General features: G+C 38.8%; 3 protein-coding genes across 4 annotated transcripts in view; 1 reads left to right on the plus strand and 2 right to left on the minus strand.

The window, feature by feature from the left end:
• The window catches only part of COL4A6 (collagen type IV alpha 6 chain), a 273,873-nt gene extending 260,321 nt beyond the window's left edge, over positions 1-13,552 (minus strand). The window contains exons 1-2 of the mRNA XM_035006974.1: positions 13,130-13,552; positions 12,883-12,934 (exon numbers count right to left, since the gene is read on the minus strand). Of these exons, the coding sequence (XP_034862865.1) occupies positions 12,883-12,934; positions 13,130-13,140 (63 nt within the window). The 5' untranslated portion in view covers positions 13,141-13,552. The remainder of the gene's footprint in view (positions 1-12,882; positions 12,935-13,129) is intronic.
• Positions 13,553-14,954: 1,402 nt separating this feature from the next.
• The window catches only part of COL4A5 (collagen type IV alpha 5 chain), a 224,292-nt gene continuing 211,613 nt past the window's right edge, over positions 14,955-27,633 (plus strand). For both annotated transcript variants that reach the window (XM_035006996.1, XM_035007003.1), the window contains exon 1: positions 14,955-15,229. In XM_035006996.1, coding sequence (XP_034862887.1) covers positions 15,149-15,229 — 81 coding nt within the window. In that variant the 5' untranslated portion in view covers positions 14,955-15,148. The remainder of the gene's footprint in view (positions 15,230-27,633) is intronic.
• Positions 26,998-27,499, minus strand: LOC118012001 (40S ribosomal protein S10-like). Its single transcript, XM_035007017.1, has one exon. It carries the CDS (start codon positions 27,493-27,495, stop codon positions 26,998-27,000), a length of 498 nt encoding a protein of 165 aa, XP_034862908.1. The 5' UTR covers positions 27,496-27,499.

A 27,633-nucleotide genomic window follows, 5' to 3' on the forward strand; every position in this document is an offset into this window, starting at 1 on the left:
GTCAGAGGGAGAAGCAGGCTCCCTGCCAAGCAGGGAGCCCGATGCGGGACTCGATCCCGGGACTCCAGGATCATGACCTGAGCCGAAGGCAGCCGCTTAACCAACTGAGCCACCCAGGCGCCCCCATCATTAGTTTTTGATGTAGTGTTTTGATGTAGTGTTCAATGTAGTGTTCCTCTTTCACCTTCTATTAGCACCTCATTCTGTCCTATGAAGTTTAATGCCCAATTATTATGTAATTCGGTGCTTTAAGATCATGGAGGTATCTTGACAGTTCCGCAACATCTGATTTTAATTTCATTTGAAAAATATGTTTTAAACTATTTTAAAACTGAAATAAAACACAGCATGCAGCATTCAAATGGGTTGCATACCAAACATTAACTCATCGGAAACCACCAATTGTGTTAATGTGCATTGCCAAGTTAACACTGTGTATTTATGTGCATGTGTGAGAGAGAGAAGAGAGAAGAAAGTAGTGTCTGTAGTAGACCTGAAAATATAGATTTTATTGCTACATTTGTTTAACTGAAATGTTAAACATAGCACTTGACATAGCAAGACCAAGTGTTAAACAAAAAAGCCCTCACCCCACGATGTCCACTATTTATTTGGGTACATCAGTATTTTCTCCACACTATATAACCAAAATAAAACAGAAACTGGAGACAACGACTGCTAACAGCTCTCAATTTCAGATTTTTATTTTTTTTTCTTAGTCTCTTCCTTCTTACTGACTTTACAAATATGTAAATGTTAAAAAAAACACTTTGGCTTACTGGCAAATGGCTATTTTGGTTTGGATTCTATATGGGGGATCATATGAAATTTCATTTGGGGAGAAAAGGGTCTACTGCTGTAAATTTTGAAAAATGCTCTAATTCTTTTTCTTCATCATTATCAACATCAACATGGACATTATTATCTATGAGCATGCTCCGGATATCTAGTTGCATGCTAGGTGCTGGTAAGTATTTATGCAACTTAATCTTATCTCCAAGACAAGGTCACATAAATCTTATAAGTCCAAAGTTAATCCTCATCTTTAAGGATCTGCTACACTCAACAAACAGAATTTAGAGATTCTAGGCATTTTAGATTTTTCTCTGCCAACCCTCTTCTCTCTGGGAAGGAAAAATGGTCACTCAAAGCTTTAGAGAGCAAAGAGAGATACCACTTAACTTTCATTTCCTCCTCAACAGAAAATCTGTCTCCCAAAGGACCAATTCAGCCGCTTGACCAGCAGTCCCAGGTGAATCTTGTAGAGCTTTATGGACAGGGAAATTTCCACTGGAGAGCACCAACTCCCCCTTAGTACAAGTGAATCAGATCGAAAGATACTGGCAAACTAACCCTATTGTTGCTAGACAAAGGGGAACTGGGACTTCAAAGATGCCTGGGGAGCTCCCTTCAGACATAATCTTCAGTTGGGACCCTGGTCTCCACAGGGGGTCACAAAGGTAGGACAGCAGAGGTAGAGGTGACTTTGGGGAAACTGGATCAAGTGCAACAATTTTGACTCTTCTTCTCTCCTAGGAAGCTTGAAAAACAAATCCAACAAATAATTAAGCAATTGGCTCTCATGTGTCCCCCAGATGGGCTCAGCACTCATTTCTGATACACAGGCAGTCACAGTGAGTGATCAGAGGATGACCATAGTAATAATTTTACAGCTAATAATATATTTAAGGATTTGTCCTAAGGCCATAGTTAGTGTTGGAGTCTATATTTGAACCTAGGAGCATTTGGCTCCAGATTTGGAGTTTTTTGCTTTTTTTAACCACACTATAATCCATAAAGGAAAAAAAAATCGGGAAATAGACCTCCAGACTTAAACATGGAACCTAAAAAGAGCTCGAGAAAAGACACATGCCTCGTGGCTTTCCTGAATTTTATAAACCTGGAACGGGCAGATGTGTGCCACAGAAGTGACCCCTCCATGCATGAAGAGTTGGTCAGAGCTGGACCCAGAGTAGGTGGTCAGCAATAACCATAATGCCTATCATCCCCCACCTAGAGAAATATACCTTACCACAAGCATTAGGTAAATGCTCTGGGGAGTCAGGGAGCAAATAAGAGTGCAGGGCAGGTCTCGCTCTTTCTTGTTCCTCCAGCCTCATCTTACACCATGCTCTGCCAACCTCCCTGCTCTTCCCCCTCCCCAGGCTCTAGCCACACTGGCTTAGTGCTTGCCATGGTCCTTCAAACCACAGGGACGACCACAGTGTTTGGCATATAGTAGGCATGAAATACCTAGTTTTTTAAAGGAAGGAAAGGAGGAAAAACAGGAGGGACAGAAGAATAGAAAGAAGGAGACACTTCAGAAAATTATTCACTAAAGTGGGCCTGAAGGGAAGAATAATATGTCCATCTGCAGACACAGGAGGAAAACAGGGGCGGAGAAGAGAAGGGTGTTTCAAACAGAAGGAAAAGCAGGAGGAGTGACAATGCATGGCATGTTGAGCCAACACCAAAAGTATAACTGTGATTTAAACATCAGTACGAGAACAGTAACAGCAGATGGAGTGGGATGGGTAGGCAGGGCCAGATGATGATGGGTACAGGCAGCTCTCACAAATGTTGGAGCGGCACGATCACATTTGTGCTTTAGAATAGGTCCTTTGCTTGCAGAGAGGATGGCTATCAGGAACAAAGGTAGGAGGCAGCGGAAGACTGAAACCAGAAGAACAGTCAGGTCTGTTGTAGGAGTCCAGATAAGAGATGATAAAATGCCTGGATTCGAGAGACAGCACAGTATAGTGGGTTTTAACCCTAATTCTGCCATTGGCTGGATTTGTGATCTTGGATAAATCAGTTCATCTCTCCGGGCTGAGAACATTTGCCCTATATATTTCACAGGGTCACTCTGAGCAGCTAATAATATAATTGAGAAAAATACTTCGTAAACTTAAAGCACTAGAAATTATATGTCATTATTAAAGAGGTGGAAGAGAGAAAAAGAGATAAGGGGGATAACTGAGAAACATAGCCATCCTTCCAGACATACAATCTATGGATGAGAGAGTCTTCTCTGACATCTCCCTTTTTCTCACCTTGTTATATATCGGTTGCCAAAATTGGGGAATCTTTTTTTAATTTTCTCTCAGCAATAAAAGAAATAAAGAACACCTGTGGTGGGGGGCAGAGTAGGGATTTAGCACCTACCTTGTTATTTCTTCTAATCGCACAACACTCTCAGGAGGAAGGCGTTATTATCCTATTTTTACTGATGAGAAAATTGAGTCTCCAAAAGGTCGAATGAGTTGTCCTTAGTCACCCAGCTAGGAAGTGCCAGTGGGCAGAGGCAGCATTCAAACAAAAGTCTGATTCCAGAGTCCTTTCTCTTAAACATTATACCATTGAAAAAGGTGGTTATTTTGCCATCGAGGCAATTGTTATTAGAGTTAATATTAGTAATTGCTCAGATAGACAAGGAAAAGGCAGGAATAAATCTTACTCATTCAAAAGTCATCTGTCATGCTTGGTCGTACCCTGGACATTGTATGTACAAGGCTGAAGAGGACAACACAGACATATAAGCACAGAACTTGCATGACTGCATGGCAGGTGCTATCAAAGAGGTCCAAAGAGCCTTAGAATCACAGGGGAAGGAAGAATGAATTCTTTCTGAAGAGGTCTGGGATGGTTTCATAGAAGAAATAACATTTTATCTGGGTATTAAAAAAAATAAAGATTGGAGTTCACCAGGTAGAGGAGAAAGTGTAAATAATGGAGAGAGACATTCCAGCTAAGGAGGACAGCATATACAAACACAAAGAGATAGGAAAGAACATAAGGTAGTATAGAAATGGAGAGATGTTCAATCCGAATGAAGTGTAATGTACACTATGAGGTTGAGAAGGAGGGTTGGCAGGAAAAAACACACAGACACGAGGCTGGAAAGGTAGTTGGGGCCAGATCATGAAGGCCCTTAAATATGCCAAGCTAAGGAGTATGTATTTTAATACTGGAAGAAACAAGAAACCAACAAAGGTTTGAAATCAGGAGATAACATAATTGGATTTACTGTTAGTAAAATAACTCTGGTGGCCGTATAGAGATTAGAATGGAGTCAGGAGGTAGAAAAACTAGTTAAGAGGCTATTGATATATGATAATGAGGTTTGGAACCAATCTAGATTCTACAGATTTTTGGCAAAACTGATGGAGCTTGGTGAGAAGGATGGAGATAGTGAGAGTTAGTGGCTGATTCTATAGTTTCTTCCTTGAAACTGGGTAGATGGTGATATTTAACAAAGATAAAAAAAAATGAGAGCAGGAGGTTGGAGTGTCATGGAAAGGATTGGAAAACAGTTTCATTTTTGGACACATTGTATTTGAGGCAATAGAAAATAATAATAGCTGGCATTGGTTGAGTGCTCCAGGCATTGTTTAGTATTTATATATTTTTAATTAATTTATTTATTTGAGAGAGAGAGAGAGCACGTGCGCACGAGGGAGCGCTGGGGGAGGGGCAGAGGGAGAGGGAGAGAGAAAATCCCAAGCTGGCTCCATGCGAAGCGCCGTGCCTGACGCGGGGCTCCATCTCAGGACCTTGAGATCCAGACCCGAGCCAAAATCAAGAGTCCACACTTAACCGATGGAGCCACCCAGGCGCCCCCAGGCATTGTTTTAAGTGCTTTGTATGTATCAACTAATTGAGATCTGAGCTGACTAGGTAATTGGAAGTATAGGTTTGGAGCTCAAAAGACATGTCTGAGCTGGAAATATAAATTGATAGTCATCAGTGTATCCGAGTCATACATAGTTAAAACTGTTGAAGCGAGAAGAAGGCAAACGATAAAATGCTGAGAAAAAAGAGCACCATTTTAGGAGCAGAGAGTAATGAAGATGATAAGCTCCATGACAGCAAAGATCACACTTGACTTGTTCACCACTGTGTCATCAGAGCCTGGCATACTATTTAGAATACAGTGCTTGCTCAATAAATAAATGTTGAAGGAATAAAATAAAAATATCAAAGAAGTATAAGGAGCAACAATGAGACATAGTGTCTTGAAAGTCAAAAAAGGAAAGGCAGTTTCAGAATGACTGGAAAATGCAAAACACTACAGTAGAGAGACCAGACTTGTGGTTACCAGAGGTGGAGGATGCATGGAGGGAGAATTGGAGGAAGGTGTTCCAAAGGCACAAACTTTCAGTTACAAGGTAAATCAGTACTAGGCAGGTACAATATGATGACTCCAGCTAACACTGCTGTATGGTATATAGGAAAGGTGTTAGGAGAATAAATCCTAAGAGTTCTCATCACAAGGAGAAATTTTTTTAACGTTTTTTCTTTCTTCTTATTGTATCTATATGAGAAGATGTATGCTTGCTAAAACCTATTGTGGTAATCGTTTCACAACATACATAAATCAAATCATCATGCTGTATGATTTAAAGTCATACAGTGATTTATGTCAGTTATTTCTCAATAAACCTGGGGAAAAAAAAACAATAGGTAAGTCAGATAGAATGAAAAGAATCCATTGGGCTTGGTAGTTAGACAGCTGTTAGTAACTTGAAAGAGGGCAATTTTGGAGAGTAGCCTCAGTCTAGACTGTAATAGGCTTAGGGGTAAATGGTTGTTGAAGAAGAGTAGACAATGAGCAGGAATTTGGTGGTAATAGGATTGAGGGGGTTAGAGGTACAGAGAAAAATAAAGCTATGGTTTTTTAATTATTATTATTTGTTTTTATAATGGAGGAGACTTTACTATTATTTGTAGAACAGAAAAGAAGTCCTAGGAGAGGGATTGATTAAAGATGGTAAGAGAGTGGATAATTGCTCTTAGCTAATTTTCCCATCACTGTTTTCCTTTGAGCATGCTTATTGGGTCTTTTATGTACATTTAATTAGATTTTAAAACAAGTTACAGCCCTATGATCTACCTCACGGGGACATTTAGTCAGCTTAAAAGGACTTGATAGTTTAATACAGGATGGCACTTTCCTAATATGTTCTTTCTATATGTGTATGTCCTGAAATCTACAGAGGATAGGACTAGTCTATACTCTAAGCATGGTGGTGAAATTATGGAACTATCCATATAATTGAGGCAAGCAAAACCAAATACATGTTGATAATTGATGTCAATCTGTTTCATTCTTTTAAAATTTCTTATTCAATTTATTTAAATAAAAAAAAAAAACAGTTCACCCATTTCTCCCACCCCCTACTCCCTGCCTCCAGCAATCACCAATCTCTTCTCAGTATCTATGAGCTTGGTTTTTCTTTTTTTAGATTCCACATATAAGATTTATCATATGGTATTTGTCTCCCTCTGTCTGACTTATTTCATTTAACATAACGTCCTTGAGGTCCATCCATGTTGTTGTAAATGGCAAAATTTCATTCTTTCTGACCGAATAATATTTCATTGTAGATATACACACACTACAAATTCTTTATCCATTCATCTATCAATGGATAATTGTTTGCACATCTTGCCTATTGTAAATAATGCTGCAATGAACATGAGGGTGTATATATCTTTCCAAATTTGTGTTTTCATTTTCTTTGGGTAAATACCCAGAAGTAGAATTCCTGGATCACATGGTAGTTCTATTTTTAATTTTTTGAGGAACCTTCATACTGTTTTCCACAGTGGTCACACCAATTTATATTCCTACTAACAGTGTACAAGGGTTTTCTTTTCTCCACACCTTCGCCCACACTCGTTATCTCTTGTCTTTTTTTTTAAGATTTTATTTATTTATTTGACAGAGAGAGCACAAGCAGGGGGAGTGGCAGGCAGAGGGAGAGGGAGAAGCAGGCTCCCTGATGAGCAAGGAGCCCAATGAGGGACTTGATCTCAGGACCCTGGGATCATGACCCGAGCTGAAGGCAGACGCCTACCCAACTGAGCCACCCAGGCACCCCTATATCTTATCTTTTTGATAGTAGCCATTCTAAGAGATGTGCAGTGATATTTCTTTGTGGTTTTGATTTGCATTTCTCTGATGATTAATGATATTGAGCACATTGTTATGTACTTGTTGGCCATCTGTATGTCTTCTTTGGGAAAATGTCTATTCAGATCCTCTGCCCATTTTTTTAAATAGGACTGCTTGTGTTTTTGCTATTGAGTTGTATGAGTTCTTTGTATTTTTTGAATATTAGCCTCTTATCAGATATATGACTTGCAATTATTTTCTCCCATTCAGTAGGATGCTTCTTCATTTCACTGATGGTTTCTTTTGCTGTGCAGAAGCTTTTTTGTTTGATGGAGTCCCACTTGTTTATTTTAATGTCAGATTCAAACAATCATCTCTAAGACCTATGTCAAGGAGTTTACTGCCTATGTTTTCTTCTAAAAGTTTAATGATTTCAGGTCTTATATTTAAGTGTTTGATCCATTTTGAATTAATTTTTGTGTATGGTCTAAGATATTGATCCAGTTTCATTCTTTTGCATGTGACTGTCCAATTTTTTCAACACCATTTATTGAAGAGACTGTCCTTTCCCCATTGTATATTCTTGGCTCCTTTGTCAGAGATTAATTGACCATATATGCATGAGTTTATTTCTGGGCTCTCTGCTCTGTTCCATTGACCTATGTGTTTTTTATGACAATACCATACTGTTTTAATTACTATAGTTCTGTAATATAGTTTGAAATTAGGGCATGTGATGCCTCCAGTTTTGTTTTTCTTTCTCAAGATTGCTTTGACTATTCGAGGTCTCTTGTGGTTGCATACAAATTTTAGAACTGTTTGTACTATTTCTGTGAAAAATACCACTGGAATTTTGATAGAGATTGCATTGAATCTGTTTGCTTGGGTTATATGGAAATTCTAACAATATTAATTATTTTCAATCCATGAGCATTGAATATGTTTCCATTTATTTGTGTCTTCTTCAATTTCTTTCATTAATGTCCTGTTTTCAATGTACAGGTCTTTCACCTTGGTTAAACTTATTCAATGGTATTTTACTCTTTTTGATGTACTTGTAAATGGGATTGTTTTCTTGATTTCTTTTTCTGATAGTTCATTAATAGTGTAAAGAAATGCAACACACTTCTGTGTATTAATTTTGTATCCTGCAGCTTTACTGAGTTTATTAGTTCTAATGTTTTTATTTTTTTGATGGAGTCTTTAGGGTTTCTATATATAATACGTCATCTACAAATAGTGACAGTTTTACTTCTTCCTCTCCAATTTGGATGCCTTTATTTCGTTTTTTGAGTAATTCCTCTGGCTAGGACTTACAATACAATGTTGTATTGTTTCATTCTTATATTAATGAAGTCATTAGGGAAACAGCATACTTTGCTCCTGTGATCTGGCTTGATTATAAGATTATAGTACCTAGGGGCATATTTACTGGGTACTACATAATATGCCTAAAATCTAACAGATTATTGGTATTTGTAGTCAATGCAAATGCCCTCATCCCTGAACAAGCCTTAGAAAGTGACAATTTGTTTATTCTAAAAACCAACTGCATAACTAGGGTTTTTTTAATGTCACAGATTACTTTGGCAGTCTAGTGAAGCCTACGGACTCCTTTTCAGAATAGTTTTTTAAATGTATTCAATAAAATACATGGGATTACAGTGGAAACCAATCATATTGAAATATAATAATCAAAGCATAATAAGACAAATTTGTGATATGGAATTATCTATCTGCTTCTTTAGTAGCACATTAAATAATATCTATTTCCCCTCCTCTCCTGTCTTAAAATATGTTTGTATTTGACCTGTCAATAGTGTAGCTACATTATCATCTATGTGTTATCCATTTATGTAGTCATTTGAAGATTCCTTTGATGATGTACTCATATGTATGTATCAGTATCCTTAGTCATCCCAAGATAAATATTCTATGTACATACATACACACACATATATATGTTATATATTGTGATTGGTCACAGCTAGCTGATATAGGACATTTGCTGGCAAAGCAGACTACTTTAAAATTTCATATTAAGAAAATGAAAAGACCAGCCATCAGCCACAGATTGGGAGAAAATATTTTCAAGTTGTAATGTATGGCAAAGGACTTTCATCCAGAATATCCAAAGAACTCTTACAACTCAATAATAAGACAACCCAATCTTAAAATGGGCAAAAGATTTAAATAAATAGAAATAGAAATTTTTCATATGACCTAGCAATTCCATTCCTACATATCTACTCAAGAAATGTAAATTGAATGTCCACACAAAGATTTGCATGATAATGTTCATAATGGCTTTATTCATAAGAGCCAAAAAGTGGAAAGAGCCCAACGTCCATTAACTGGTGAATGCATAAACAAAATGGGGTATATCCAGGACACCTGGGTGGCTCAGTCGGTTAAGCGACTGCCTTAGGCTCAGGTCATGATCCTGGAGTTCCAGGATCAAGTCCTGTGTCAGGCTCCCTGCTCAGCAGGGAGTCTGCTTCTCCCTCTGACCCTCCCCATTCTCGTGCTCTCTCTCTCAAATAAATAAACAAAATCTTTTTAAAAAATGGGGTATATCCATAATGGAATACCAATATTAAATGCCAACACCAATAGAGTAAAATACTGATACATGCTACAACATGAATGAACTTCAAAAACATTATGCTAAGTGAAAGATGCCAAACACAAAAGATCACATATTATATGATTCTATTCTATTTATATGAAATGCCCAGAAAAGACAAATCTATAGAGGTAGAAAAGTAGATTCATGTTCACTTGGGGTTAGGGGTGGGAATGAGGGTTAACTGTGACTGGATATGAAGGATCTTACTGGGGTGATGAAAATGTTCTAAAACTAGCAATAGTTGCACAACTTGGTAAATTTACTAAAAATCATTGAATTATATATATATATAAAATATGTGAATTTATGGTATTTAAATTGTATCTCAATAAAGTTGGTTTTTTTATTTAAAGAATTCTTAGAGACACAGCCCCAAATAAGGCAAATACTCCTCTTGATCCTTAGAGTAGGAAGAAACTTTCTCCATCTCTGAAAATCCCGAACACTCTATTCATACTTTGATGGCTGCAATTAGGGCTGAACATCACAGTGGAAAGGACCAACTTGGGCAAGTTACAACTTTAAGGAAAGAAGTTTGTATTTCAATCAGACCTTGATTTACCTATGCTCTTTGCAGAAGGGGACAACCAGACATATATTTTCTCCCCTTTGCCTCTTCTCTATCTAAATAACTCTCGCTAGGCTTTGACTTTAAATATGCTTGGTTGTATTTGAGCTTTTCACAAAAGCAGATTTGAGGCAAACTGGGAAGAAAAAATAAGGACCCTGACTACTTTGTTCGCATATTTTAACTGCTAGATATGTTGGCCTATGGTGAGATATCAATCTTCCTATTCTTTTCTTTAACACAATGCAGGTACATGCAGATAATAATTTATCATTAGGTATCCTATCTTTTAAGGAACATAATGACCACCATTGTCTGAGAAAGTAAAACCCTAGAGAGTTAGAGACTATGTTTAAATAAATCTTTGTGTGCTGTGCCTCAGGCACTTAATAACCAAAAATGATTATGGATATTCTGAAATCCTAGGCTCTATCTCATTCAGATAAATTGTGCAAGTACTTCACCTCAATGAAGATCATCACTCTTTTAAAGAAATTTAATGGAAACTCATTCTTTAATCCCAGGTCTTAACATTTAGCTTTCCATCCCTTTAAATAGCACTGCTTTATAAACTCTGACAAAGAGAAATCAAAAGCACCTAAAAGACCCTATCTCAAATGGTCACCAAGATTCTGTTATTGGCAACTTAACTCTCACAGTGAACAAACTTTCTTACAGAGAAGCATAACCTAGTTCCTTGTCAATCTATTTAAATGTTATTTTTCATTAGTATTAGTCAAGGTACAGAGAATTCAAAGAGCTAAAACCATTTGAAAGGTGAAAAACATTACAAACCCAGAGGATAAACAGGAATTGAGAGGAGATGAGAACCATCCAATACACATGAGAATCCACTACAAAGAGTAAAAACAAACAAAAAACTTCCCCTCAGAAAAGTCACCTTTTGAGAACTTATCTTGTGATTCTCCTCTTTTTCTTTGCCATTTTCTCCCGCATGAAAAAAGAAAAAAGCTTTACACTGCCAAAGATAATATGCAGAAGTAAACAGCAGTGAAGGAAGCAGCTCTGGATGTAAATAAGCTAAAACAAAAAATATTGTCAGTGTATCTCAAGGTTTATTTTAGTCTTACCAGGGTCACTCACACTGATATAGCAGGTGGCACTGTAAAACAATGATAATCTGAAATCCACACACCAAAGCAGGGCTTGCTTTTAGAGACACACTTCAGTACTTCTAAGAATTAAAGCATAATCCTCCAGTGACTTTTATGTATATCAAGTGATAAAATGCAGTGTTTGGGCAGTCTCCAGCTATCTAGAATGATTTGTTAATGCCTTTCCCCAAAAGTACACTGAATACAATCAGCTAGAGTCTGAAAATAAAGGTTTTGCTGGAGGGTATGCTGCCCAGGCATAACATTTTTACAAGCGGAAAGATTCCCGGACAAATTGTTAACTAATCAAAACCTGGCATTTTCAATAAATGTAGTATTGAGCCTCAAGGTAACACATAACTAAACTTGTGTACTGGAGGAATCAGATGGAGAAGTACACAGAATCGTAGATCAATACTCCTGTTTACAAAGTCTTGAATTTACTTACATAAGAGCTGATGTTCTGAGTTGCGGGGGGTGTCACAAGATGTTAAAAGTCAGGTATTCTGGCATCATTCTCTTAAGAGAAATAATTTCACTTCATTCTGGTATTTTCTTAAAGATATATGCCAGGACAAAGTAATCCTTCCCCCCACCCATAAACATATTAGTTGCTTTTATTGGGTTGAATTAAGTATGGCTCTATACATAGTATTTACAAATATTTCAAGTATTAAAAATACAGCCAATCATTTTAAATTGTCAAACCCACAAGGTAAATATCTATCATCTATATGGTGCATGACTTTGGCTATTAAGAGTTTATTAAATAGAGCAGTGAAATTGTACTCAATAGTCAAACAACTTCATATTTGAACTCAGCAGCTAACTTTATTTCTGCCAGCCGAAGTAGCTAGTGAGATTGGAAAACTGCAATATCTCTCATTATTCGGGTCATTCCTCCTTTGGTAAATTATCCTAGTAATTACACTGGGGGTCTCTCTACTTTCTGGGATCCATTAAACTTTTCTTGACCAGATGTCTGCAGAAATTCCTTTGCCTGCAGTCCCTAGCTGATTCGATGGATGATATCTAAACAGCCTATGAAATGTTAACTTTCAGATTTTTTTTTTTCTATTCTAAACTTTCTGATGACACAGAAAACCAGTGAAAGGAAACATCAGACAGAAACTGAACATCATCTAGTGGTATTAGTTCAGTTCAGGTAGTTAAAGAGTCCAGATGTTGTCATCTGGTACTGTCAAAGGATCACAAGCAAGTTGACTCCCATAACTTTCGCGGCACTTTCAAGTCCCACTCCTTGGGCTCTCCTCCCACTCTCAAACTTGTGTGCCAATTCATGTTCTTGTAGACCAGGGAAAATTACATTTCTTCTGCCTTGGAGATAGATGCAGAGAAAAGCATCAGATGTCAGTCATCTTAAAGTCGTCTGGGAATAGGCTCAGAAATGTGCGTCTCTTGTGTCTTCCACTTTTATTTTCCCAACCCGTTACGAAGTTTTGGGATAGAAAGATGCCTGAGTCCCAAAGGCATAAGCGTGACGCTGTGCTATTCCTAAGAACCCCATTAACTCCCACTAGAAAGGAGAGTGATGTGAACTCTGTTTCGCAGTGCAACCTTCTGTAACCCCCTAACACAAACACAAGAGGTGGAATGGGAAGGGGGTCAAAGGAGGGGGAGGGAAAAGGGTCGGGGAGGAAAAGAGACTCACGGCTCCTGCCAGTTCCTCGGTCAGGCACAACGTAACCAGGAGCAGCCACAACCTGAAACAGGAGGAAGGGTGAGTAACATGGGCTCTCAAGGCTCCGGGTCCTACGTCTGTCCGTAGTCCCCGACCCTTTTTGGCTGCCTGCCCCCCCACTTTCTCTGCAATGACATAAGTACAAGTATAGTCCCGGTCCGGCAAAGTAGCTCAAAGTAGGAAAGAGGGAGGGGAGCTCAGGGCAGCAACAGCTCACCCAGGGTGCATGCTTGCGGCTCCTCCGGAGCTGGGTCCCGGGAGACAGCTAAGCGGCTCCACAGCCCCGGCTCATCAGGGCTCCGCTGATGCTTGGCGGCTGCTTCCTTATTCAGGAGGACGGGCTAGGGGGGCGAAGTGGCCCACTTCGGAAGAAACTAAACTCAGCTTCTAGATAAGAAGTGCCCCAAAGGGAAACAGTCAGCGGTGCCCGCTACAACTTGCCGCACTCAAAAGATAGTTCCATACACTAGGAGAGGAAGGAATGGAGGGAAAGGGGCGGGGCTGTCTGCTGTCAATCATCCCCCCTACCTTGGGCAGCCCGGCGTCTTTCTCATTTTCAGGGACCTCTGCGCATAATATTCCCACGCATCTCCATAGCTTCACGCGCAGGCCCATAGAGGCCTCTACACTAAGATTTAAGCAACTGTGCAGCATACACTTCCATAAACCACCGTTAACTGTTACACATAAATAGATTTAAGGCACAGGACTCCTACCGTTGGGCCCCAAAGTGCCCTTGCACGCTTGCCCAAATGCATACAACACTCATTCTGATCGTCTACTAAGCTCCTGGGGGTGGGGTGGGGTGGGGTGGGGTGGTGGTGGAAGTTTCTGGAGTAATAAATCTACCCAAAGCTGAGTAGAACCTAAGGCTGAGTGGGCCCCCATGAATAGGTCCAAAGTCTTGCAAGACTCTCAAGTGGCAAATTCTAGGTTCTGAGATAACAGAAATATTCTGAGGAATTCCTGAGCAAATCCGCGAAAGACCCTCCGAGGAGTCCACACAAAATATTTTCTGGGCCTGTTGGTACTTTAACAAATCTGTAGATCAGGATTACCAAAGTAATGCTCAAGTCTACTTTATTTCGGAAACATCAATTCAACTGCCATTAACTCTACATAAATGTTCCCAGTTAGGTATTTGTGTTAGTTTTAAAGAAAACTTCATGAAAGTTATTTAATCCCCTGTACTAAATCCTTCTGAAACACAACTGCAATGAGAGTCAATACCTTTTTATATTAGTTCAACACAAAAGGTAAAAATGACAGCATTTAACAATGTAGTTAAATAAAAAGATATGACTGTATTACAATAGCATCCAACCATATAATAATTACCAATATCTACTGAATGCTCCTCAATCTTAGATGTTTAAATCACGCATAAAGTCTTCGTACACCTAAGTAGGTTCGTTTTCCTAATTCTTCGGTTGTAAGAATATGTTTAATTATGTAAATATACTTATACAGTTCTAATATTTTCACATATTTTATTGTATGTAGAAACTGTCCTGCGAGCAGGTGGAAGGCAAAGAACACCAGCAGCCCAGGGAGCGGCGACCAAAATTTGTTTCTAACCATTAACAATAAAAAGCTCAGTTCTTCTAAGATACATCCGCTAAAAAAAATAGTCCCAGCTCAGGTCTATTTGTAATTGGCTTTGGTGCTCTCGCCAATGAGAGTGGGACTGGGCAGGGAAGAGTAATACCAACGGAAGGTGCAAGTGAACGAATAGAAAAGCTTCCCGGTTGGACTCATGGTACTCAGCCAACTGATCTGGAAGTTTCCCTCCCCCAAATAACTGAGCGTCACTCCCTCGCAGGTTGCTGGGGCAGTCTGAAGCGGTGGCGGAGTGATCCTCAAATTCCCCAGTAGCTGGTGGGGAGGGGGCGGTGCGGGAGGAGAGAGGGAGGAAAGTTGAGCTGTGGGACTTGCGTGAGGAAAAAGTTTGCAAGTCCAGACAGAAGGGAGAAGTGCTCCCGAGAGACCAGCTTTGGGGAGGGGAGGGGGGGAGGGAAGAAGAGCTTCTCCTTTTTTTTTTTTTTTTTTTTTTTTCCCACCCCCAACACTCTTAAAAAGCTTCCTCCTCACCTAAGCCGACGGGCACAATTGGGACACCCTCGCTGTCCCTCTCCGCCTCTAGCTCTCTCCCCGTAAACTCAAGATTATGTCAGTTGGTCAGAGCTAGCCAGGGATTTCGTGCGGGTGCTGAAGGAGCTGCGGGAGCCGGAGAAGAATGAAACTGCGTGGAGTCAGCCTGGCTGCCGGCTTGTTCTTACTGGCCCTGAGTCTTTGGGGGCAGCCTGCAGAGGCTGCGGTAAGTCCTTCCTTCTACCCCCCCCCCCCCTCCCCTCCCCCCCCCCCGCCCCCGTCATCTCACGCTCAGGCAGAAATTACTTTTTTGTCCCTTTACCTTCCTTTCTCCTCGGCCTTGGCTAGGGAATTCCACTCTGCCCTCACTTGCTTAGGAGGAAACATTATTTACAACGCTGGTAGCTCAAGCCTTCTCCAGCCCACGGGAGAGGTTTACGTTTAAAAATCGGGCTGCGGGCTTTGCAGCAGCTAGCTGCCCTGGGGGGCCAGAGCGGAGCCGGGGTGGGGGACGCACCTTAATAGCTCACTAGGCTCTGGAGGGTATTTGAAACTTTTCCTCCCCACCCTCCGCCCTCGGGTTGTTTCCCTTGCCTGCCCGCTAACCTTTACACTAGTTGTACCCAGCCCACGCACTCTTTAAACCTGATCTGTAGTTGAATATTTTGCCTTTTCTAAATCCAGCTTCCATCAGAATGTTGGGCGCGCCCGGGAAGTGCTTCCCTTTTGCCCCTTCCTTAGGCCACACGAACCTACCCTCACATCTGGCCACTAAAGCCCCTGTAGAGACCGTGTCCCCCTTTTGACGTCCTTATGGCAAACGCTCAGGTAACACACGGAAGAAGGAGGTAAAGACGGATGGTCTCAGGCTCCAGGTCTTCGGCGTCGTGGGTTGTTGTTGTTGTTGTTGTTGTTGTTTAACTCCTGGGTTTTTGTTTGTTGTTTACTTAAAAAAAAAAATCTTACTAAGGCACCTAAACAAATCGAAACTATGCCCATCACCTATTTAAAGGAAAAGAATTCTCTTTTTTTCAAAGGAGAATGAGTGTTCTGATTTAACGGACAGTGGAGGAGGATGCACCTGTGAAATGACAGCGCAAAAATTCCACTCAGTTTTAGGAATGTAGAATTAAAACTCCAATATATCTCCTAGAAGGATCTCTGGGTAGTCCCACCCACTATCTTTCCGGGGATGAGGCAGATGTAAAGGAATGAATGGCTTTGTTAAAGAAAATGTTTTCCAGCTTGAAGCCCATCATCCTTCATTTCGCTTCACCTTGAAAGAATTAAGTATGCGACAAATTATTTAAAAGTTATATTTGAGTGATCATAATGGGTGGTTTTAAAAACACTTTAATGTGAGATCATGGCTTAGGCCTTCCGTGGTTGAGTGACTTATCAGTTCTTTATATATGCAGCTGCTATGTTATGGCTTATCTGGGTCCACTTTTAAGTTAGCTGTCTGGTTTCTCTATACACTCAGCATACCTCTGATTACATTGTCCTTTTATCCTCCAGAAAATGTGTACCCAAGGTATGAAAACTAACTTTCATATTACTCTAAGCACAACGTCATTATGATAGCAGGTCTGCTGAAAAACCATGAATATCAACTACACTTGTAATTTTTCCTCTGAAAAATTAGAGATGACTTAAAATTGCTTTTTTTGATGCAGAGCATCTTAATGGGGTAAGGTTTTGCCACTCAGTAGTGCTTATAGGCCCCCAGATAAAACTACAATTGTGTTGTTGAAAATAAGTTACTTTTTTTTTTAGTTTTTTAAAATTAATTAATTAATTTTTTTGATGTAGTGTTCCGTGATTCATTGTTTGTGTGTAACGCCCAGTGCTCTATTCAATACATGCCCTCCATCGGGAAAATAAGTTACTTTTAAAAACATCTTGGTGCTTACCGCTTATGGCATGTGGCCCAGGGGCAAAGGTTTTGTGGATGTTTAAATATTTCTAATTTTTTTCCTTTGATGTTGCTGTTAGTAAATGTGCACCCGATACCAGTCATACAGGTATGTATAACAATACTATACATCAATTTGTAATAAAATCAAAAGTGAGATTTCTTTTTATGGTTGACAGAACTTGGGAGCAAGCTTATTTTCTTGGACTCTAATGATTGAGTGTTCATGAAGTAGTTACAGAAGATACCATGCAGTTTTTTTCCTTTTTCTTTCTGTATAATTTTAAAAGAACATTTTATATCCCATTTCTCTATCATTAGGACATTGTGCCTCTAATAAAGCCAGGGGTTTGTTTTTTCTGCTTCACACATCAATATCCTCGTTAGAGGAAATGTTTTAATCATCTCAAAGATATGAATGGTATCTTCTCTCCATATTAGTGCTAGGGATATTGGTGACCTTCTCCAGAGTAAAATGGATGGTAGTGGAGTTGACTGATTGTTGACTGAAGTAGTCTGGTATTGGGACTTTTATATCAGGAAGAATATTGATACTTACAAGAATTGCTTTAATTTTTCATAGTTAAGTGATTTATTTCTGAAGTCATGCCAAATTGGGATATCATAAATACGTGGAAGATTTTTTTAGGTAGAGTGTTTATTAGGTGGAATAGAATAATCTTTATGCTGAAAAGGTTGGCAGTAAGAGAAAAAGGCAGGTTTAGTTTGTAAAGGTCTTTTCTAGTGGTGGAAAGAACATATTTTTATGGAAAGGTAATTATACCCATACTTACTATCAGTAGAATATGCAACTTAGATTTATGGATACTGTGTGTAAAATTGTACTACCCCTACTATACAAATACGAGTTTTTTTGTGCAGTGAAGTGATAGGTTTCTCTAATTTAAATGTACCATCTCTCTTGTGACCAGTGGCAACAACTCACTGAGGGTAGTAATGTCATTTGTGACCAGAACAGTTTTTCCTCTGAAGTATACTATGAATTGACTGCTCCATAGGAAGAATTTGTTGACACTGTGATCATAACTTTAATTTTTGAGTGTTTACTATGTGCCAAGCATTGTGCTAATATGGCAATGTACATTATCATATTTAGTCTTTGCAACAGACCTATGAGATATATACCATTGTTATCCCCACTTTACAGATCAAGAAGCTATGAATCATAGAGGTTAAGTAACTTCCAAAAGATCACATAGGTACTAAGTTGTGGGGCTGGAAATTGCGACAGCTTGACTCCAAATTCTTTACCCTCAATGACTGTACTATACTACCTCCTTTGTATATGGTCTATAGAGACTTATTTGCTGTTCAGAGTGTTTGGATCTCTGCTACCTTTTTTTTTTTTTGGTGGTGGAGACACAGGAGGTGAAATGGAAATGATATTGGGGATTACATCTCTTCCTGCTGATGTTAGGAGAAGTAGCATTGTATAATGGAAACAGCTTTGGACTTAGAATAAGAGATCATAATAGAGATCAGTTTGATTTTTGTACATATATCTGCATATAGAGAGATAATTTAAAGCAATCTAGAAGCAATTGTGTGTTGCAGGTGTGATTTTATACAATCACATATAAAAAGTTAGACTTATAAAACAACTATAATTTGTGGTGGATGATTATTTTGAAGAAGGTTTTGCTTTTTGCTCGATCCCAGGACCCTGGGATCAGGACCTGAGCCGAAGGCAGATGCTTAACGACTGAGCCACCCAGGCGCCCCACTCTCCGTTTTTTTTTTTAAAGATTTTATTTATTTGATAGAGCACAAGTAGGCAGAGCGGTAGGGAGAGGGAGAAGCAGGCCTCCCGCTGAGCAGAGAGCCTGATGCATGGGGCTCCATCTCAGGACCCTGAGATCTTGACCTGAGCCAAAGGCAAACGCTTAACTGACTGAGCCACCCAAGCGCCCCTTGCCTCTACATTTTGATTGGAATCCTGTTGATCCAAATCTTTGCTCAGTTTCAGCGTGATGTTTATATTCATCCAGCAGATATTTATTCAGCAACCTGTAAGTACTTAAGAATTGTATATGTTGTTTTATTTCCATCCTCTTGGATATGTTCTGTTCGCAAAATCATTCTGTGCTAGACACTGTGAATAAAACTAAATAAGATAGACAGGTTTCTTGCCTCCATGGAGTTTACGTGCTAGTGAGAATAGTCTTTCTGTGAAACTTTCCCTTACTATTACATATCAATGGCTGATTTTAGTCTTCTTTGAACATTTGTAATATTTAGCCTCTTCCTGTCTAGTATCTAAATGTATTTGGTCTTTTTTTTTTTTAAAGATTTTATTCATCTATTCATAAGAGACAGAGAGAGAGAGAGGCAGAGGGAGAAGCAGGCTCCCCACTGAGCAGGGAGCCCAATGCGGGACTCGATCCCAGGACTCTGGGATCATGACCTGAGCCGAAGGCAGACGCTTAACCATCTGAGCCACCCAGGTGCCCTAAATGTATTTGGTCTTACAAGCATTTTGTTTCATGGGATTTTATCTGTTCTCCCTATTAGATTATAGGTAAGAACTGTATATTTGTTCATTTGTTCAACCAATTTACATGTTGGTTTTGTCTAATAGCAAAAGTAATACATGCTTAGTATTGGAAACTTGAAAAATGCAGAAAATTATAAAGAAGAAAATAAAAACATGTCCACAGTTCTATCAACAACATAGAAATTGGGGTTCCAATTATTGTTTAATGATTTTCCTCTTTAAAAATTGGTTAAAATTTTTAAAAATTGGGATTACTTTATATACAGTTGTATATCGTAATGCTTTTTTCATTTATTAAGCATTTTCCCATGTTATTAAAATTCTTTGTTTAAAGATACTAGTTTTAGGGGCACCTGCTTGGTACAGCCAGTTAAGTGTCCGACTCTTTGTTTTAGCTCAGGTCATGATCTCAGGGTCCTGGGATCAGGCCCCATGTCGGGCTCCACGCTCAGCAAGAAGTCTGCTTGAGATTCTCTCTCCTCCCTCTGCCCCTCCTGCTCATGCTCTCTCAAATAAATAAATAAATCTTAAAAAAAATAAAGATACTAGTTTTAAATGACTGTATATAAGTTATACATACCACAATTAAATTACCTATTCACTTTGTTCTTCTTTTTTTCAAAATTTTATTTAAATTCAAGTTAGTTCATATATAGTGTAGTATTAGTTTCAGGGGTAGAATTTAGTGATTCATCAGTTACATATAACACCCAGTGCTCATTACATCAAGTGCCCTCCTTAATACCCATCACCTGGCTATGCCATCCTCTACCCCACTCCCTTCTGAAACCCTCAGTTTGTTTCCCAGAGTCCATAGTCTCTTATGGTTTGTCTCCCTCTCTTTCTTTATCTTATTTTAGTTTTCCTTCCCTTACTCACTTTTATAGAATATTTTTTTAAAGATTTTTTTTTAAGTAATCTCTATACCCAATATGGGGCTCACACTCACAACCCCAAGATCAAGAATCACATGCTCTACTGACTGAGCCAGCCAGGTGCCCCTATAGAATATATTTTTAAATTTCAAGTTTTTAAAGCCATTGTAAGAAAAACTGCCATGAATAATTCTTATTCCATATTTTGTATTCTTTTATTAGTACTGCCTCCTTTATGGGGAGTTAGTGAGTTAAAAGCCATTAGTATTTTCAGAGTCTTTGGTACATGCAGCAGACCCTGACATTTAGAAAGGTGATATCAACAGATAAATTATGATAGCTAACTTTTTTTAGTGGTTACTATGTTATACCTGTTAGGTAGATAATACTATTCCCATTTTTATGTATAAGGAATCTGAGGCCCACAAGGTAGTTAAATAACTTGTCCAAAGTCGTGCAGTTAGTAAATAATTGGGCCAAGATTTGAATCAGAATGGTCTGACTCTAAAACCTGCTCATGAGATTTTCCTCAGTTCCTGTTTCATACATGATAGATAATACAGAAAAATAAAGTCATGTTGAAAAGTTGAATAATTCCCACTGCCCTGTCCATAACCCCTTCCTGTGACTGGTCACTTGACTTGATTTTAAAGATACACTCACCACTGGCCCACCCTTTAATAACTCTTTACTGTAATTGCCTAGGCCATCCATCCTCAAGGGCCTAAATTTTAATTTAGTAAACCATGCATTCCTCTCCATTTCTCCCCTGGACAGAAGGTGGAGCCTGCCCTCCATGAATACCACCCCTCACCTCTTCCTAGCAATAGCAAGGATATAACATATGCCAAACCCATTGACATTCCCCTTTCCCTAGCAGAGTTGTGGAATGCATCTGAAATGGGAGCCCCTTCTGCTCTCCCTTCTCACTCTCTTCATCAATCCCTACCCTATAGCTGCCTGTGATGCTTACACTTAAATGGCTGTGTCTTTGTCTAGTGCTGTCCCTTGCTTTCATCTTTCCCTTAGTGTTACTCCAGGACATTTCCCCCATTAATTGCTAATCTATTTTTCTCACTTTGGGGTGATGCTATTCTAGCCCCCAGCTCCTCTTTTAAGAAACAAACTTGTAAGTATACGTGGAATCAGGGGTCCCCCATCCATTTGGTACCACTTCCATTTTACCTTCTTCTTGTGTTTCCTCACGAGCTAAGAGACTTTATTGCCTTTATGCCAGCCTTGTAGCTTGTGCAATTCAAATGTATTCCTCTATAAAATCACAAACTGTTATGCATTATGGCTTTTCCAGGTGGCATTTGAATAGCTGAACTTTAAGCTTCTGAATGATAGAGATCTGCTCTTGCCAAATTACTTTCCAGAATGGTTTTACCAATTATACTCCTATCAGTAGTGTATAAGAGTGCCTATGAGACAACCTTGATAATTTTTTTCTGTCTAGTACAGTGACTATGGAATTGATGCTCAATTGATTGCCAGTTGGTTGGTTGATTTGGTCCTATCCTCTAATGATTTTCTTTTTAAAATGTAATGATTCCATTATCTCATCCGCTTCTGATGATAGCAGCCATGGAACAGAAGTAATTTTTGAAAATATATTCCCTCTAATTAACATTATAAATGAACCACCCAGCCACTTAACTAAATCTTCATTACAAAGATGTATTTTTAATAGCAGTAATTCTTGAGGTTTTTTTGGAGAGGCATCTTTAGTGTGATCTCTGATACATAGGCTCCTTTAATTTTAACAAACCAGATTCTCATTTTATGCATCAATGCTTGAGTTTATTTACCTTCATAATCTATCCAGGTCCGACTGCCCTTTGTTCCTTTAGCAGCTTCTGCTGGCCTTTAACCAAAAGTGTAGTTTGTGATGGTACTTGCTACCCTGATGAAATGGGAACCTTAAATCCCTTGCTATTTGCTAACCAAAGACAACCAAAGCAAATGTTATAAGGAAACAGGCTTTTGCTAAATTCAATTTTTAATTTATTTTTTTTACTTTTATTGAACCTGATGTAAACATTACATTTACTTATTAACTTGGAGACTTAAGCACCGCTTATGAGCAAGTGCTAGTCAGGTTAATAGAATTGGTTTTATGACAGTGAGTACTAAAATAAGACTGTAAGAAATTCTGTTAGCATTTACATCATCTTATAATTAAGTCAAATAACACTCTTCCTATATGTTAGGAAAACTGGCTGAATTGCTTCCAAATTTTCTTATGGTATATATGACACTAATGGAATATTGAAGGAGATCTTGGAACTTGAGGAGGCAAATGGTACTAAGAGTGGGACACTAGGGAAAAATTGTTTAGTATATTCTGTATTTTGAGCTCTCTAGGACTTTGTTCATGGAGGAGAGGCCCTTCTCTGTCCATAATCTCACAATCTAATTGATGTAGTAAAACATTTCCTATATGAAAGATAGGCATAACAGTGACTGTTTATATCAGATAAGTTTTTATCTGTTGCAGGTGGTAGAAAACAGAAATTCAGCTGTCTTAACAATAAAGGAAAATTTTAGCTCACTTAACAAGAAGTTTTGAAGTAGAGTATCTCCAAGGTTAATCAGTTCAGCCAAATAAATGACATAGGTTCCTTCCACTTTCTGTTCTGTCATACTCTGCCTAACAGCTTACTTTCACAGATTAGTGCCCTTCATACTACCAGGATGGCTGCTGCAGTTCCAGAGATCACATGAAGATACCACAATGACCAGTAAAAGAAGAGTATGAACTCTCTGTTCATTTGTGTCCTCTTTTATCAGCAATGAAAACTTTATCAGGTGTCCCATACCCCCACCCTGAAAACACCCCTTACATCTCATTGGTTAGAATTGTTTTGTATGTATATATTTCTACTAGTACATTGGCAAGTGAAATAGGACCATAACAGTAGTTAGACTAGTGACTTAACATCCCTGCTTCCAAAGCACATTGGTGCCTGCAAAAGTTGGAGGGTGGGAAAATCTGAATAAAAGCAAGGTTCTTAGGGGCGCCTGGGTGGCTCAGTCATTAAGCGTCTGCCTTCGGCCCCGGGTCATGGTCTTAGGGTCCTGGGATCGAGCCCCACATCGGGCTCCCTGCTTGGCGGGAAGCCTGTTTCTCTCTCTTCCACTCCCCCTGCTTGTGTTCCCTCTCTTGCTGTGTCTCTCTCTGTCAAATAAATAAATAAAATCTTTAAAAAAAAAATAAAAGCAAGGTTCTTTTAGGAAGGAAGAAATAGTTCCTGTTTCATGACCTCATGAGCTTATCCCCAGGATTAGTTGAATAACAGATTTGTAAGAAATTGATGTATTTGTTAAATGTAAGATGTATTTCTTAATAGGGAAACTAATGTTTTTTAGAGTTGTATAAATGAAAGATGTTGAGTATTTACATAATTATGGACATTTTAGAGCTAGAGGGACATTAATCTTTTAGGTCAGTAGTTTTCAAAGTGTGGTCTCTGGACCCCTGGGATTCCTAAGATTCTATCAGGAGGAACATGAGGACTATTTTAACAAGAGTATGAAGACTTTTTTGTCCTTTTCGCTGTGTTGGCATTTGCACTGATGGTGGGTAAACTGCTAGTGCAGTGTACCAAATTGTCCTAGTAGTTGTATTCTTCATATACTCAGGGGATAAAAAGCCAATTTTACTTAAGAATGGTCTCAGTGTAGTATTAATTTTATTAATTCTTGACCTTTGAGTGCACATCTTTTTAATGTTCTGTATGACAAAATGAGAAAGTATACACAAAACACTTCTGTATGTTGAAGTAAGGTCATTGTTTTCAGGAAAAGCACATGTGCAGTTGATTGAGTTGTAGGTTGAACTAGCTGATCTTTGCATGGAACACATTTTTATTGAAAGAACAACTGAGACAAACTATGGTTTTTCAGACTTGGGTATTTGGCAGGCATTTTCTCGAAAATGAGCAAAGTGACTCTATCACTTAAAGGAAAACTATTGGCAGTGTTTGTTGCCAATAAACAAATTTGAACTTTTCAAGTAAGAATTAGAACTAGAATTTGCATCTGCCACTATGAGTGTGACAGCTTCCCAAATCTTAGTGTTTTCTAATGAGATTAGTAATTATATTAATGTATATGATTTTGTATAATGAAATGTATTAACATTTGGAAGTTGTGCAAATATCAGTGACCTAATATTTTCCAAATGACTAATGCATGATGTTACAATATCATGCATGGGTAAAAGATCCATTCAGAGGCAAGATAGATCAATGAGTTTTAATGTAATTGAGTACAAATAGGTAATTGATGAGGTTTCCGATTCTGTGTTGCAACTAACCTTAGAGTCTACCACTTATAGAGCTTTGGCATAGTATCAAAAAATATCCACAATTCTCTTAAAAGGCTATTAAAATACTCAGTTTTCCAAATATATAACTTTATGAAGCCAGATTGTCTTCATATATTTCAACCAAAACAACATATTGCAACAGAATGAATGCAGAAGCAGATACGAAGATCCAACTATTTCAACCAAAACAACATATTGCGACAGAGTGAATGCAGAAGCAGATATGAGGAAGCTGTCTTCTATCAAGGCAGACATTAAAGAGATTTGCCAAAAAATAAAATAAAATAAAAACAATCCAGATAATTCCTCTTCACACTTTTTTTGTACTTTTGGAAAATGTAATTAGTTTTCATAATATATGTTAACATGTAATGGGTTCATTATTGTCACTTAAAATTTTTTTATTTAAATTTTACTTAGTTAACATACAGCACAATGGTATTGTCACTTTTAAATGAATGAATAAGTAATTATTTTAAATACTAGTTTTAGGGCGCCTGGGTGGCTCAGTTGGTTAAGTGACTGCCTTCGGCTCAGGTCATGATCCTGGAGTCCCGGGATCGAGTCCCGCATCGGGCTCCCTGCTCGGCGGGGAGTCTGCTTCTCCCTCTGACCCTCCTCCCTCTCATGCTCTCTGTCTCTCATTCTCTCTGTCTCAAATAAATAAATAAAATCTTAAAAAAATAAAAAAATAAAAAAATAATAAATACTAGTTTTATTTTATATGGTACATATTGATAGATATAACTCACCTAAATAAAAGCTCTTGGAATCCTCAATGATTTTTAAGGGAGTAAATGGGTCTTGAGACCAAAATGTTTGAAAACCACATCTCTATGGAGACCAACTCCATCATTTTATAGGAAAGTGAAATGATTAATAAAGGATGCAGCTAGTTAGTTGCAGAAGCAGAACAGGAATCTTATTCTAGTCCTCTTTCCAGTATACCACTTTGGTTTAAGGATTGGTGAGCTGTTAATATGATTTTGTAATTTTATTCATCCTAGTAGACACAATTAAACTACCAAATAGAAATAGTGATACTAGATTGTACTCGTGTATCTTTCCTACCATCTTCAGTCCAGTTGCCAAGTCAGAAACATTCTCACTGAATAAACCACAGCAGAGGAGACAATGATGAAGAAGGACAATGAGCTAGAGTTAGTTATTTTTAGATACTAAATTGGAAAATCCATGACATCATGATCCTTGTCTTACATATCTTTGTATTCACCACAGTATATAGACTGAGTCCTTGCATATAGTTGGTTCTCAGTAGCTAATCGAATGAATTTTGAATTTGGGGGAAGGTAGATTAGCATCAGAGACAAGATCTAGAATCAATGGAATGAGTTACAGGAACTCTTGGTATCAATAATTTTCTAACAATTAAGCTATTTAATAATGGAAATGCCCCATTACTAAAAGTGCTCAAATAGGGAATGTATGCTACCTTGTCAGAAATAAACAAAAAGTGTCTTTTAATTGTAAAATTCTATTGTTCTGGTTGTTAGAAGGAAAATTCTTTCTTATTGAGCTCAAATCTGCCTCTTTATAAATTTTAAGTAACTTTTGAGATATAATTGACACACAGTAAAATGTACATATTTAAAGTATACAATTTGAGGGGCGCCTGGGTGGCTCAGTTGGTTGGGTGTCTATCTTCAGCTCGGATCATGATCCCAGCTGGGATCATTGCTGATAAAAGAGGACACAAGTGAACAGGTCCTGGGATCGAGCCCCACATCGGGCTCCCTACTCAGTGGCGGGGAGTTGGCTTTTCCCTCTCCCTCTGTCTGCTGCTGCCCCTGCGTGTGCTCTCTTGCTCTCTGTCAAATAAATAAATAAAATCTTAAAAAAAAAAAGTATACAATTTGAGGAGTTGTGACCTATGTAAATGCCTGTGAAACCATTGATACATTAAAAATAATGAACATATATATCACCAGAAAAGATTTTCATACCTCTTTATAGTCCCTCCCTCCCTCCCTACTTCCATCCTTCACTCCCAAGTAACTACTGATCTGCTTTCTTACATTTGTTTCATTTTCTAGAGTTTATATAAATGGAATCATACAGTATGTACCCTTTCTTTGTTCTGTCTTCTTTCTCTCAGCATTTGAGAGTTATCCATGTTGTGGTGTGTATCCGTAGGTCATTATTTTCTTGCTATGTAGTATTCCATCCTATGGATATGCCACACTTTGTTTTTCTATTTACCTGTTAATGGACATTTGGGTTGTTTACAGTGTGTGGCTTTTATAGGTAAAGCTGCTAAGAACATTTTAATGTTTGCATTTTTTTTTTTAAATTTTTTTCTGGCTACAAATTTATTCAACACAAAACATCTCCGGCTTTACTGAGGTGGCTGACCATGTCCACGACCAAATCCGCCTCTAAACTGGAACTCAGTTGCTGACCCAGCCCCGGCCTCAGCTTTCTTGTCGGCACCAGGAGGCACAGCGCTTCGTCTGTAGGTGTCTGTGTCAGCTTCCCCTCGTGTGAGTCTTGCAGATTGCTCTCCCTCCAGACCTTTGGGCTGTGGTCGGCCAGTCTCAGGGCGGCTGCAGCGCAGAGTGGCAGGCACAATCTCGGGGGGCAGGTGGAGGTAATCATGGAGATACTGGAAGCCCTCATTGGTAAGGTACCAGTAGCAATGTCTCCAGGCAAACTGTTCCTTTAGGTAGCCTCGTGATTTGAGAGACTGCATGGCCTTCATGACGTGAAGGTTGGGCACATTCTTGTCTGCCAGCTCAGGGTGTTTGGGCATGTGGACATCCTTCTTGGCCACCATCACTCCCTCCTCAAAAAGGAGTTCATAAATGGCAATTCGGTTCTTCTTGGGCATCAACATCTCGGCAGCTGCTACGTCAGGGGCCGGGGCTGGAAAGGAAGGGGCATGCGCAGCCTGATGTTTGCATTTTTTTTTTTTTAAGATTTTATTTATTTGACAGAGCACAAGCAGAGCGAGAGAGAGGGAGAAGCAGGTTCT

Source organism: Mirounga leonina, unplaced genomic scaffold (assembly GCF_011800145.1).
Source record: "Mirounga leonina isolate KUSES-001 unplaced genomic scaffold, KU_Mleo_1.0 Mir_101664, whole genome shotgun sequence".
Lineage (NCBI taxonomy): Eukaryota > Metazoa > Chordata > Mammalia > Carnivora > Phocidae > Mirounga > Mirounga leonina.